This window comes from Hemicordylus capensis, chromosome 4 (genome assembly GCF_027244095.1).
Source record: "Hemicordylus capensis ecotype Gifberg chromosome 4, rHemCap1.1.pri, whole genome shotgun sequence".
Classification (NCBI taxonomy): domain Eukaryota; kingdom Metazoa; phylum Chordata; class Lepidosauria; order Squamata; family Cordylidae; genus Hemicordylus; species Hemicordylus capensis.
Window position 1 is genome coordinate 57,177,664 of NC_069660.1, and position 15,261 is coordinate 57,192,924.

At 40.5% G+C, this 15,261-nt stretch overlaps 1 protein-coding gene across 2 annotated transcripts in view; it reads right to left on the reverse strand.

The window, feature by feature from the left end:
- Positions 1–15,261, reverse strand: part of LRIG2 (leucine rich repeats and immunoglobulin like domains 2) — a 76,660-nt gene that overhangs the window by 28,786 nt on the left and 32,613 nt on the right. For both annotated transcript variants that reach the window (XM_053245636.1, XM_053245635.1), the window contains exons 2-9: positions 12,810–12,881; positions 11,995–12,069; positions 11,331–11,465; positions 10,024–10,167; positions 8,903–9,046; positions 7,045–7,188; positions 6,666–6,809; positions 154–234 (exon numbers count right to left, since the gene is read on the reverse strand). In XM_053245636.1, the coding sequence (XP_053101611.1) occupies positions 154–234; positions 6,666–6,809; positions 7,045–7,188; positions 8,903–9,046; positions 10,024–10,167; positions 11,331–11,465; positions 11,995–12,069; positions 12,810–12,881 (939 nt within the window). The remainder of the gene's footprint in view (positions 1–153; positions 235–6,665; positions 6,810–7,044; positions 7,189–8,902; positions 9,047–10,023; positions 10,168–11,330; positions 11,466–11,994; positions 12,070–12,809; positions 12,882–15,261) is intronic.

The window sequence follows — 15,261 nt, forward strand, 5'->3', positions numbered from 1 at the left end:
TTTCTTGATAAACTGCTGATATAAAGGGTGAATGAAGACGTTTTCAATTCACATTGTCTTTTTTTTTTTAACGTGTCACAAGCAAAATGCATAAAATAGAAATGAAGCTTGAAATGCATCAAATGTATAAGTTCTACTGCTTATAAGGCTTACAATTTATTGAGTCTGTCAAGTCCTACAAATGCTTCATTTGAATCTTCTATAGCCCAGGAAATCTCATTATTTCGCAGGTCTCTAAAATAAATATATAAAATTATAAATGAACACAGACATATCAAAAGAACATGTTGAAATTTTTGTATAATTCCAACACCAGATAATTCCTGTCTTAGCAGAAATTGTCATTTTTATGGTACTTTTTGAAATGTATAATCTCATCGCCTTTGCAAAGAAACACACACTGCCATTTTACCAGACTAGAATGTTTAGTGGTGCTTCATTTATTACAACCTCTGTGAAATCTGCTGCATACTGTTTTTTACATGGCAGTGCTGCTTACAGGGACCACAACATTTGTGCATTTGCTGGCCTATTTATGGGAAACGAGGTCATGCAAACACAGTTTTTGGGCACCTTCATGTAGCAGTTTTAATATGTGAAGTGACCTTGAGGTACAAAGATAAACAGTGGAAATCAACTACTCAAGCCACAGAAAGTCAGTGATGTGCTTGAGTCTCTGAAGCCACACAGCATTGGTTGTTTGTTTTGCCAGCTCACGAACACTGAACTAACATTCAGTGAATGTGATAACACATTTATCAGAAATGGAGGGATCCTCTTGAAGAGATTTAGGAAGTGAATTAATGCTGCTAGTACATTACTTAATCTTCTTGAGTGAGATGCTTGTAATAAAGCTAGCATATTAGGAGATTATATATAGGTCAGGTGCAGAACTGCTAGGCATAAAAGAGCAGATTTGCAGAGAGAAGTTCAGCTGGTTCTGCTAACAAATCCTGTTACACGCTAATGGGATTTCTGCCTGACCCCTGCATTGCACTTCTGCCCCAAGTACAGAAGAGAAGAGGGGGAAGATGCTTCATTAAGGGATAATTAGATTCAGCAGCGCATTTCCTTTACATGAAAGGTCATGAATTTATCAGAGTAACTATTCTCACTTGCCTTTTATAGCTCACTGAATGCAGGAACTGAGCTTCATCGACATTTTATCAACAAGAATGTCCATATTAGACAATCAATGCAAAATTTAAAAATAAAAGGTATGTGACAAATCCACACACAAATCTTACATTATCTAAAGAGTAACACATTACATCATTGTATAAACTCCTGTTTGTTGCACCAATGCTGTAAGAGTTTCATTCATGAGGATCTGTAGTGTTATAGGCATCATCACACAAAAAATACTTAAATGTCTGTACAGCCCAATACGATGCCTATAGCTGGTTCCATAACTTTGAAGACCCCTCTCAATAAGTCTTCTGGCTTATATTTCATCAAAGTGCAGAGAGAAGTAAAGCACCTCTGCATTTACAAACAAGTTGACATCTAGACTAACCTATGCTGGTGCACCAGGATCTTGCCATGTAAGGGATGATTTCCCATTCCCTCTGCAGCCACCTATGTTTTCCAAAACTATATCCCTGAGGGCTAGGAGACCCTGAGGAAGAGAGTCTGGGTCTAGGCAAAAAGAAGAGGAGCAAAAGGGTGGAGGAGAAATTGACAGGTAAACTGCTCCATCTGCTCTTTTGTATGCAATGCCAAAGGAAGGACTTTCTTCTCCTGGGCAAGATTTAGGGTTCCTGGCAAAGTTTTTGCTAAAGAAGGGCAAACAGAGGCAATGGGCTGCTGGTGTAGCAGCAACATCTGTGGCCCTGCACAAGCCCACAGATTAACAAGGGGAGCACTGGGATTCTCAGGCAGTCAGTGCAGAGGCTGGACCATGGCAAGCCCAGGCAGAGAGTAGAGCAGCCTCAGAGGCATCTATCTCAGGGTTTCACTCAGTCTTAGGGGCTCTCAGACAGACACAGATATACTGCATGCAAGTCAAAGACTCAAGCTGCTAAAAACTTCCAGGGCAGTGCAGAGCAGTCTCCTGCAACTGTCCCACACAAAGAGTGCTCAAAGCTAGTGACTGCTCTGATTCTGGACTCTGTTTCAACCTAGGGGCTCAGCAGCCCAGTGATTCGCTTAGATGAGGACAAGGTGTGGGTGCAGAATCAGGCACCTGGCTGGTGGGTCTCCTAGAGCAGTAGCTGCACTTCCAGGCTCCACAGCAATAGTGGGCAATGATGCCTCCTTCAGAAACCAGGATTGGAAGAGTCAGGAATAGAAAGACCAACTGATTAGGTGAGAAAGGACTTTTTATAGAGTTTTGTTCACCACAAAATTTTGAAGGGGGCCATTCCTCCAAATGCTACCAATATACTTCCCTCTTACTCTTTCCTCAGCATTCTATGCCTCTCTCTTCACTTGCCCTGCATTCTGTAATGCCATAAGAGAACATAAACAGAACTGCAGAATGAAATAAAGATCCGTTTTGTCTCACATCCTGCTTCTCACAATGGGTCAACCAAACGCCTCCAGGGAGCATGTGAGCAGGGCTTGAAGGCAACAGTAATCTGCTACTGCTTCCCTCCAGCAATCAGGAAGCTACTGAATATCACCTCTGAACGTGGAGTTTCTCTATAGCCTTTTCATAGGCCTACCTTCCATGAATGTGTGTAATCCTTTTTTAAAGCCATACAAACAAGTGGCCACCTCCACATCTTGTGGCACAGGCATGACTAGTGGTAAAGGTGAAGTGTGTCGTCGTATCGGTGTTAACTCCCGACAACCACAGAGCCCTGTGTTATCTTTGGTAGAATACAGGAAGGGTTTACCATTGCCATCTCCTGCGCAGCATGAGATGATGCCTTTCAGCATCTTCCTATATCGCTGCTGCCTGATATAAGTGTTTCCCATAGTCTGGGAAACATACTAGTGGGGATTCGAACTGGCAACCTCTGGCTTGCTAATCAAGTCAGGTAGTCCAAGACATTCTGCTGCCTGAGGTGAAAGGGTGCTCGACCCCTTCTCCTATTTTGTAAGAGGTTGAAAACACATTAAATGAGAAGCACTGGAGCAGGCCTGGGCCTTTTGTTCTACTTAACGTTGAGCTCAATATAGAGTTCTGGACAATTCTGCCCTCCCCATACTAATAAATATTATCCTACTTTGCAAGGCATCTAGTTAGGAGGAAGCTGGGACATGAATGGTATCAACAGCTGATCTGCTTAATACCACTGACCACCACCCCACCCCCCACAAAAAAACCCCAAACCCAACCCCAGCTTGTGCCTGGAAAGGACCAAAGAGTAAACTCCTTAAATATGTGCTCCATGCACACATGCAAATACACTATCTCTTATGTGCTCTAAACCCAATAATACACCAAAGTGCCTTTAGAAAAATTAAAAACATGGCAGAGGATAGGGACCAAGACCTCCTATAGCAGTACAAATCTTTCTGCCAAGCTATTTGGATTCTTGAACAGAGTCATGAAACAGAAAGGAGAACTGGTAACCAGAAGTAAAAGTGAAATTCCCCACTTGCTTCTTTTATAATGTCCCTGAGCTTTTAACAAATAGACACAGTTCCAGTTTGTAGCAATGAATGGGTGGATTAATGTATAACTGACAGCATAGTTATATAATTAGCTTGATTAGGTGGAGGGAAGGTAATAATTGTGTTACTGTTAACAATAATTATACATGCTTTTCAACAAAAAAGTTCTTAAAGTGGCATATAAAGAAAAAGGGATGCAGAGAAAGGCGGGGGTGGGGATTCTCTAGTTCCCTTTTTCTCTGTCACTGGCCAATATCCAAAACAAGTATGTTGCTTATGGAAGAACACTACAGTAGCACAAAATTAGCAAGCATGCATGAGCTATAGTTGTTCAACCGTGGCACACCACCTTTGTTTTAATGGAGTAATTTGCTCAAGAGTGCTATAGTGCAATTCTGCAAATTCCTCTCTTTTTTAAAACTAAGCTAACCTCGCAGAAGCACAATTTGCTCGCTCTGCCAGAGCTTTGTTGCTCTGGATGTCAGCCAGAGTTTCAAAACTGTACTGGTAAATCAACCCTTCCTACTTCTTCTATCAACCCCAAGGCAAAGGCTCAATCCTATGCCCTTTTCTGGGAGTAAGCCCCATTAAACACAGTGAAACCTGAATAAATATGCATAGGATTATAATGAAAGCCAGAAAGAAGAAGAAGAAAAGCAGTGTGAAGCTAAAAGGAAGACAGACAGCAGGGAACCTTCCAGGAAGACAGAAGAGACTCTTACAGAATTGGGCTATACTGCTGCTCAGCTCCGATGAATGACAGGCAAGCATGCAGTCAGTGTTATTGAAAAGGATGAATTACTGTTAATAAAAAACCATTTGGAAAAGTGTGAACCTTACAGGAATATTTTCTTGGTAGCTTGCTTGCAATGCTTATAGTGCAAAACACTAAGATTATGTTGGTCTATGACAATAAAAAAGATGATTGAAAATACTAAGACTGCTTTGTGCATCTGATGACGTAAACGAACACCTTGAAGACAAACCAATTTATTTTAGTGTGATCTTTAGCTTAATTTTTGATCCAGAATATCTGTTGCGTAGTCAGGAAGTTCTGTCTTTTCTTATGAATACTTCCTTGGTGGTTCACACTCACCACAGCAGTGGTTCCTTCATCATCTGAACATTCCTCCTCCTCCTGGAAGAGGAAGTGAAGGAGATAAAAGTTCTGGAGAGACATTAGCTAGAGTGTCTTTCCTCCACTTTTTCTCCTGAGGAAAAGAGTGCAGATTATGGAGGAGCTGGCTGATGCAGTGGTGGTGTCTCTATGGATTGCATCCTAGGGGTGGGGGGCACAGAAGAAAGGAGAGGACAAACAGAAAGAGAAATTGAGTAGGGTTGGTGGTGGAGCCGGCAGGTGGTAGTACCACCTTCCCATGCCTGCCACCCAAGGTGACCACTTCACTGGGCCTCATGAAAGGGCCAGCCCTGGGTGTGACACACCTACTCAAGCATTATCATTTTATCAGATCATTTAGAACAGCTTCTATTCTTGAGAAACGTTTGTGTCAGCTCTCATGTCTTTTTAGGACATGCTAGGTTTACGTAAGTGGTGAAGACAGAAGGCTGCAGAGGAGCCAAACTGCTTCTCATTAGTGATGCTGCAATAGGAGTCTGTGATATAACTATATTGTTCTTCTAAAAAGGCAGAAAATATCCATTTCAGAGTAATAATATATTGCTGTGGGAATCCTGGGGTATCCTGAAAAAGAAGCTTTGGTGTGAGACTAAAGCTGACAGAACATAAGCTGACATACCCTTAAAACGTATTTGTTTGGCCTGGCTTTCCATGGTTTTTAAATTTTAAGCCGATTTTTGGGTTTTTAATTGCTGTAAATTGTTTAATTGCTGTTTTAAAATGTTTTTAAATTGTTAATTGTTGTTATATTGTTTTTAATTTGTTTTAGCTTTTTATTGTTTTAGTGGCTTGTTTTAACTGTAAACCGCCCTGAGCCATTTTGGAAGGGCAGTATATAAATCAAATAGATAGATAGATAGATAGATAGATAGATAGATAGATAGACAGATAGATAGATAGACAGATAGATAGATAAGCTCTGTATGCAGAAGGTCCCAGGTTCAATCCCTAGCATCTCCAAGTAGGGCTGAGAAAGACTCCTGCTTGAAACCTTGGATAAGCCACAGCCAGTTAGTCCTGACAATACTGAGCAAGATGGACCAATGGTCTGACTCGATACAAGGCAGCTTCCTATGTAAGCTCTTCCATGGAAGAAAATATAAAGATGGTGTGGCGGAAAACCACACAAAGCTTTTCTGGTAAGAATGAATCTGCCTACTTTGCTTCCACTATCCCTACAACTGGACTAATTTTGGTCCAAATAGGTTAGGCAATTCACAAGTTAGTCCAATAGTGACTCAAATGTTCACCATCTTGAATTGTAGGGACATTTGTAGGGACAGGTCAAATCCATAGTTTGTGGATTTGAATGACACCATCTTGAATGACATCATCACAAACTATGGATTTGACCTGTCCCTACAAATGTACCATATTTGGTCCAATCGGTTCCCACTTGCACCTCAAACGTTCACACATCCACATCTTGAATTGGGGTGGATGACATCATCACAAACTATGTCACTGAGGTGTCCCTGTGGCTGTAACAACCTGGTTCAAATCGGTTAGGCGGTTTACAAGTTAACCCTCTTTTGCCTCAAATGTTCACATGTCTGCCATCTTAAATTGGGGTGGATAACCACAAATTACGCTGATGAGGTGTCCTTACAACTGTACCAAGTTTGGTTTATATTGGTCCAGGCATTGCAAAGTTGATGGACACACACACACACACACACACGCCAGGTGATCTCATAAACTTACTTCCCTTAAAGAAGTAGGCTAAAGAGATAATACAACCATGTGTTATCTAATTACACAGAAAAGCAATACTGAGTAGCTTTGTCTTGCAATGAAGACATTTGTACCTTTTTAAAAAATGCAATATAAAGAAAAGGTCAAAGGCCTCTCCTTTGGTGTTACGAGTATATGGCAGCTCTAGGTTGGGCAATTTAACATTCCCATCTCAGCTAACTTCATTAACTGAAAAATGCATTTTTTCCTCTGAATTATGTGTACTTACAAAGTCTGTAGGTTTGAAAGTCCCTTAAAGACACCATCAGCGATGTGACTGACTTTGTTGTTGCTCAAATTTAATCTCTCTAATAAACTCAGTCCAACAAAAGCAGACTCATCTAGGCGTGTCAGCTGGTTGTACGATAGATCTCTGAAATGAAATGTACACCATTAAGAAGAAATCTCTGAAATAGTAAGAATATGGAAGCACAACATTAGAAGTCAATTTTACTTGAGAAGAAAAATGTGACATTTCTGTTGGAGAAATGAATTATGCAGCTTCCCCTGAACAGGCTTAGGGAAAGTCATGCCTTTCACTGATTTTACTCCAGTTAGCGTTAGCATTAATTAGGGGAAAGCCCTAGTAAAACAAACTTAGCACTTACAGTTCTGAAAGCCTTTGGCAGAACTCCCATGCATCTGGGCTGATCCTATAAATGGCATTCTCGCTGATATAGAGCTGTTGTAATGTCCTCAAACCATACAACCAACCCTTCTTTACTTCTGTCAGGTTATTACGTTCCAGTTCTCTGTAGAAAGAAAAATGAATGCTTTATGTGTTTCTGTGAGTACTACTAAGCACTTACAACAAAAATGCAAGTGTTGGACTAGGACTGGGGACATCTGGGTTTGACTAACTGCTGAGCCATCAAGTTCACTGACCTTGGGCCAGCTTTTCAGTCAAAGCTACATCACAAAAGGTATTCCAAAAACACTAATGCTAAACTACATTTAAACTCTAAACACAGAGATTAACATGTTACAAAGCAAAGAGGAGTTAACAAGGAGTTAAGACAACTTGGGGAAGGTGACTTCATGAACTAGAAGCAGAGCCAGCTAAAGAATTCAGCAATTCTCTTCAGTTAAACTAGCCTTTCCAGAACATGCCACGTCACTGTTCTATGAAAACTCAGAGGTTATGCAATGGGGAATAAAGTATTAAATATGATAAATGATACCCTCTGGCAAAACCAGTGTGGCTCCAGTAAAGGAGACTCCAATGAGGGCTATGCTATGCTTCATACTGGCATTTATATCTGAATCAAAGCAGGGTGCTTTTGACAGATTGGCTCTGACTTGGGACTGAACTGGCAGCTGGACGATCCATATCAAATCTATGCAAAACTGCCTGAAGCACTTCAATTTGGTTTGTAAAATGTTTTCTTTTCACTTTTTTGCCAATGTGGTGTCAAAAAGGGGAGGAAAACCCTAAACTTTAAAGTGTCCTTGCACAGAAACTCTAGACATTTTTGTTTGCAGTTTGTCAGGCTTCATGTTAATGGAAGGGCCCACCATCCTTGCAATGTTCATCCCATTCTGCCAAGAAATGCAAAAGAGTCCTTGTAAGTCAGTCTGAATGATCATTTTTGGTATCAAAAGGAGAAGGAAAAACTACAAATGTTGACGTGTCCAGGCACAAAAACTCCTGCACCTATGTGTCAGAAATTTGGTAGACTTCATGCCCTCAGAAAGGACTACAATTTCTGCAATTTTCATCACATTTGGCCAAGAAAAGGTAATATACAGTTTAGAGCTTCTTATTCCAAATCTGGAATTATGATTACTCCAAAGCATAATCTTTGAATGGGCCAAATCAAAGCACAATGTGTGGTCAAAGCAATGAATAAGAAACCCACCCAGCCCCAAACTGGCTTAAGAATCCATTATTTTTCCTCAGTGCATGGGCCCATCAAATCCCTACTTAGCCATAAACATAGCTATTAAATATTTTCCTGCCGTGATTCCTGCAAAATGGAAATAGCAGAGACCAAATATGCAGATTTTTTAAAAAATGTATGAATAAAGCAAGGATGGTAAAACATCACACACTGAAAATTCTGTGGAAAGTGTTTAACAGGAAACTTTACCATAAATGTATGTTCGCATTTTCCTTTTGTAAGCTGCATAATATATTAATACACATTCTTGTTACAACAGTAGTGTATTATAGCAGAAGGGTATGTTAGTTACTTGCGTATTCATCATTACTTTTATATACTTAAGATTAAGAAATGCAAGCATGCAGTGCTGGAATTTTGACATCTTGTTCTAAGACAGACAGCAGCTGGGAGGAAGCCAATAAGCCAGTCTTTTTGTCATAGTATTATTAGTTACCAAGTATCACAAAAAAACATGAACAGGGGGGACCATAACTACATCTATCAAGTAAGTCAATTTTGTCAGTCCCCAAATCATTGCATCATCCAGGTCTCTTATACATAGACCATAACAATGGGTACTTACAGTTCTTCGATAGTGTCCAGTCCAAAGAAGGCTCCATCCATTAGCCTGCTTATCCCATTACGCTGCATTTTTAATGACTTTAAGGAATCCAAACCTTGGAAAGTAAGGCTCTCTATTACTTTAATCCGGTTTCTTTTGAGTTCCCTGGATAATGGCATTTTAAATATTAGTTGGTTTTGATATTTTATTGTAAAATATTTCTCTTTTTTTCTTGCAATAAAGATAATACTTTTAAAAAATAATTTTAAAAAATTAGTTGGCTCAACCAACCAACCAGTTGCTCATACTTCATCTAAGAAGAAATACTAATACTATTAAAATTCTAATGTAATATTCAAAATGTCATATTCAGCCATCGAAAAGGGCAGTTGTATAACTGAAAGGGCAGATGTGAGAGACACTGAAGTCTTACACAGTATTGTAAGCTCTGCTGACTAAGAAAAATCATCTGCTGACTAGGTAAAGGGTTTATACAGTAAACCCTCTGCTGACTAGCGAAAGCCATCTAAATTTTCATCTTAAGCTCTCCATAGTGTGTTCAGCCTTAACTGTTCTCTTCCTTACAAGAGTCCTATAAGGCCCAGAACAGGGATACTCAACCTGAGGCTCTATAACTGTTTTGAACTACAGCTCCCATCATCCGTAGTCACAATGACCAATAGACAGGAATTATGGGAATTATAATCTAACAAAAGCTGGAGGGCCTTGAATTGGCCAACCATGACCCAAAAGGCCTTAAAAACAGCAAAATGTTATTTGCATTATCATGCTGAGGTTTTTCCGTTCTTTTATTTGGCAATATGTGGAGTCTAAGCAGTCAGAATGTTGTACAATTCCTGTTTAATTTAACACTTTTCTGGTGATGTATTTTAAAAAGCAAACAATTCAAACAATAGCATCAGGCTGTTGGTGGGGGGTGGTAGCAATTGTTTCTAATATCTGAACACTGCTTCTTGCATGTTAAAAGACTGGTTGGCCAAAGCTCTCTTCCTTTTTTAATTAGATTTAACACAGATATATTAAAATAATCCTTCAAGTGAAAGTCTTTTTCTGACTCGAGTTTGTGACAGTCATTGACATTCAGCATCAAGGTCCAGAACTCATGAAAATGCATCACTTACAACAGCTGCATGTGAGGCAGCCTCATGGTCTTCAAAGGAATTGTGCTTATTCTGTTTCTGTTTAGCTTCACAACTATTAAGGAACTGGATAAGTTATCAAGACAGCCCATTTCCAGAGTTGTTATCCTGTTGTTGCTCAAATTCCTGTAAACACAGAATTGGGGGGGGGGGCGGGGACGACGACTTTCAAATGTAAATTAATCAAATTGACAAATTACACAAGAACTTCAAATGAGCCAATTACAATTTGATTTAGACTTCCTATTCCTTGCCTCAAGTAAGTTCAGTTTCAGAAAGGAGAAACATCACAGATTGTTTCACTGATCCTCAGTGGCTGTGGTAAGAACTAATCAGGCACAATTAAATAATCAAGTAAGTGGCCTCATGTCCACAGCCTGCTAGGTCTATTTAATGCAAGAAACTTTAACCTTTTAACCATCAATTTTCGTCACTGTCATGCACTATGGCATTGCAGACAGCTTGAATGTAATATAAGAGCTAAATCAGACTTCAATTCCTGGGCGAAAGGGAGGAAAAAGGAAATTTCTTTTCCAAATTAGTTCACAGTGACAGGGTTCCATCAAAATAAGCAACACAAACGTCTGATGGATTAGACCAAGAGCTCAAGTTCTGCTCTCTGTTTCCCACAGTGGTCAGCTAGATGATTCTGGGAAGCCCAAGAGGGCCTTTTCCGAACTGAGGAGTACTGCCTCTAAACCTGGAGGTTACATTTAATTATCCTGATTACTTCCCATTGATAGGTCTGCCCTCCATAAATCTGTCTAATCCCATGACATTTCCACATTGTGCAGCAGTGATTATAATTAATTGTTTTGTGAAGTATTTTTTGTCTGTCCTGAATCTCTTGCCAACTGATTTTACTGGAATAATAAGTTCTAGTATTATGAGAGGAAAAACACTTCTCTAGTCACTCTTTACACCACCCATGATTTTGTAAACTGCTTTCACAACCTGTCCTCAGTAGTATTTTTCCTAAGCAAAAGAATGGTGTCTGCCTCCATTCCAAAGGACTCTGGTTACAAAGCCTTCAATGCTAAAGTCACTTTACTTCTGTCTTCACATTAGAATCAGAACAGACTTCTAACCTACCTTAAAGAACCACATGATTTGTTAACAATAGGGTGAAGACGGAATATAGAAGTACTTTGGAGCACACACACCTCTCCATACTAGTTCTCACATGCTTTTTTTAAACTCTGGGAAAGAAGTCAAATCCATATTTGAGGAGTATATTGATAGAACATATATGCTTTCAACACTACAATTAACTGCTGTGTCCTACTTACAGGAACTTTAGTTGCATCTGTGGGAACGAAGAGGCTTTGATTTCAGAAATGAGGTTAGAGCTGAGGTCAAGGTTCTCCAAGGAAACGTAAACCTGAAGCTGCTCAGGGATTATCTCTGGTATTGTATTATGCACTCTAAACAAAAACAGAAGGGAAAGCACCATAAGGGCTACCACACTAGACCAACTCAAGTTCAGTTGCACAAATTAACCAAAATCTCTTAGGCTACATGAGAACTGTACAACACAGAGAAGCTGTTCATTTTGATGTAATAATCTGCTCTAACTTAATTAAAAAATGAATCTCATTCTATCAATACAAGTGTTAGGTTGAGATTATGATAAACTGTCAAGGGTTAGGATCATTCTCTTTGTGAAATAAGGTTCTGAACTATGCTTCCTCATCAACCATATAGTCCATAGTCCAGACTGCATTATGGAATATAAGGCAGAGTCATCAGATGAGTGCTTTAGAAAGATTCTGGATGCAACCCTGTTATTAATTTTCTCTTTTGTGCTATCTAGAGGCATTCAATAACTCCTATGGACAATTCAGTTTTAAAATACTATTTAATGCTTCCATTTCCTTCAACTTTTCCACTAGGAAAGCATTCTTGCATTACTCAAGCTCAATAGCTGTTTTCAGAAAACTGATATATACTTACAGTGAGAGAAGTGTGATATTTGAAGTTAATTCACCAAAGTAGGGAATGTCAGTTAGCTTATTGTAATTCATTTTCCTGAAAGAGAGAGATGTGTTTACTGGTATTTTGAAAAAACAAAAAGGTCAATGAAGAGAGCAGAACAGCTAAACACTTTGCTTGTTATACATACTTCAGCTTATTTCATGATATCTGCAAGACAGAAAGCCAGCATACTTCTCAAAAGTAAACTTCATAACAGAAGCCTGAAAGCCAAGCAATTCAAAACAGCACCAAACTAATTAGAAACACAGGGATTTTAATAATCCTGCTGGGTGGAAGATTCAGTTAGCCATAGGGGACTAGAAATACCTGAAAATAGTTCCTGGCAGTGAAATACCATCTCAAGGAATAGTAAAAATATGGTGCTTACAGTATATGAAGACCTGGGGATGCAGTCAAAAGATTATCTGAATTTATCTGACAGGTCAAAATAACTAGCACATGTTAGCAAATATAGTATCCACCCTGCTGGAATTCAACCACATGGAAACATTTTGAAATTATGATTCAACAGCAAAAAAATGTTATATAAATTAACTGAGAATCATCTCTAAAATGCCCCAGTTTTGCTAATTTTCTGTCCTAGTAACCAGAACTTAGGCAACAAAATGCTGTGGCCTGGCAAGGACCATGGAAATAAACCATAAGCGTCAGGCTTGAAAGTGCACACCTACTCCTTTTGTAAGCCCTTCTGCTTGCTCTGTCCTTATGAAATATTACTGTACAATGCAACATTTACTACCGCATCACCATACAGATAATGTAGAATAACTTACACTTCTTGCAGTGTGTGATACGATGAATCAATGCTCCAGTTAGAAGATGAAAAGTAGTTATGACTCAAGTCTCTGTAGAGGAGAAACCAACAAGTTATTCTATGATCTAAATAGTTGCATCAGCATAGCTAACACTCCCCCCCACTCCCGATTAAAATACACCTATTTCTAAGTCCATTGGGTTTATAGAAAACAGGACGTTGGATTTTTGCAGGAGTTTAGTGGGAAGTGTGCGGGGGAGCCTGGAACAAGCCCCTGTGATCACAAGGAGACTGGTGGAGAAGAGAACGTAAGTACAAATACCTCTCTCATATCCCTCATATTCTTGGGAAAGGCTGTTTGCACAGTTAAATAGCTGACCATTACAGCAGAGACCTAGCCTTCTAATAAATTATCTAATAAAGAGATAATAAACAACTTCTAATAAACTATCTCTAAATACTGTAAGCAGCCAACAAAAACAGTATGAAGACAGAAAGTCAGCAGGGGAAGGGGCACTTCCCAGTGTATTGCACAGAGTGCCACATGTATGACTATTTGCCCCATGGGCAGAAGTCATGGGTGTGTGCTTGGTGCAAGGAGCTCCTGGCTCTCAGGGAACGAATTCATTCCCTTGAGACCAAGGTGGCAGATCTGGAGAAGCTCGGAGAGATAGAGAGGCATGTTGGCGAGACCTTCAGGGACGTGATAGAGGCATCCCACTCCAGGTCTGATAGCTCCTCTGCTGTCAGGGAGAATGAAGGTCTCGAGCAAGGAGGACATCGGTTTGAGGAAGAGGGATATGCTCCTTTAGAAGGGACCTCTTCCATGGATGATGAGCCCATATCCTCTCGCACAGGGGATACTCCTCCGGGGGGTAGGGGCCTCCTTGTAGTGGGTGATTCAATCATTAAGACTTATAGAGAGATGGGTTTGTGACCCACGTGTTGACCGCACGGTGACTTGCCTGCCTGGTGCGAAGGTTGCGGACATCATGCAGCGTCTAGATAGGCTCTTAGGCAGTGCTGGGCAGGAGACAGCTGTTGTGGTGCATATTGGCACCAACGATGTGGGGAAATGTAGTCGGGAGGTCCTGGAAGCCAAATTTAGGTTGATAGGTAGTGTATTGAAGTCCAGGATCCCAAAAGTAGCATTCTCAGAAAGGCTACCTGTTCCACACGCAGGTACAGTGAGACAGGCATAGCTGAGGGGCTTCAATGTGTGGATGAGACGTTGGTGCCAAGAGGAGGGGTTTAGATTTGTTAGGCACTGGGATACATTTTGGGGCAAGCAAGGCCTGTACAAAAGGGACAGGCTGCACTTGAACCAAGATGGAACCAGACTGCGGGTGCTTAAAATCAAAAAGGTTGCAGAGCAGCTTTTAAAATGACACCTGGGGAACAGCTGACGGGAGCTGGGCAGTATCCTGTTCGGCAAGAGCCATCCTTTAAAGTGTAAAGTTGCAAAGGAGTCAGATAAAACAGAAGGGGACAGAGCAGAACTGCATAAAGAGCAGACAGGAGCCTGTGCCAGCTGGTCGAAGGGTCAAAAGAAAGATAGCACATATCAGTTGAGAGATTCAGTGTATCAGTACTTATATGCCAATGCCAGAAGCCTCCAAGTAAAGATGGGTGAGCTGGAGTATTTGGTTGCTAACACAGAAATAGATATAGTGGGCATAACAGAAAAATGGTGCAACAGTGAAAACCAGTGGGACACTGTTATCCCTGGATATAAACTCTATAGAAAGGGCAGGGAGGGGCGCCTTGGAGGTGGAGTGGCACTGTATGTTAAAGAAGGGATAGAATCTAACAAGCTAGAAAACCTAGGTGGACTGGAGTCCTCCACAGAAACCCTGTGGGTGACAGTACAAGGCCTGAAAGGGAACATGCTACTGGGGACATGCTATCGCCCTCTGCATCAAAACGCTGACAGAGACTGGGAGTTACAGCAGGAAATCAGGGAGGCGTCAAGGAGAGGCAGGGCTGTAATAATGGGTGACTTCAATTACCCACACACAGACTGGGTAAATTCACAAAGAGGTAAAATTTCTAACTGACAAAGAGGTAAAATTAAAAATGACAAAGAGGTAAAATTTCTAGATACACTGAATGACTGTGCCCTAGAACAGTTGGTCTTGGAACCAACCAGAAAGAAGGCGACCTTGGACTTAATTCTGAGTAGCACCCAGGACCTGGTGCATGATGTCAGTGTCATCAACCCTTTAATGAACCATGACCATAGTGTGATCAAATTCAGCATACATGTGGGGAGAGAATCACCAAGGAAGGCAAACATAGACATTTCGAGTTTCAGAAAAGGAAACTTCTCCAAAATGAGGAGTATGGTGAAAAGAAAGCTGAAAGGGAAAATCAAGAGAGTCACTTCACTCCAGAGTGCATGGAGATTACTCAAAACCACAATACTAGAAGCCCAGTTAGATTGTATACCCAAAAGGAAGAAAGGTACCACT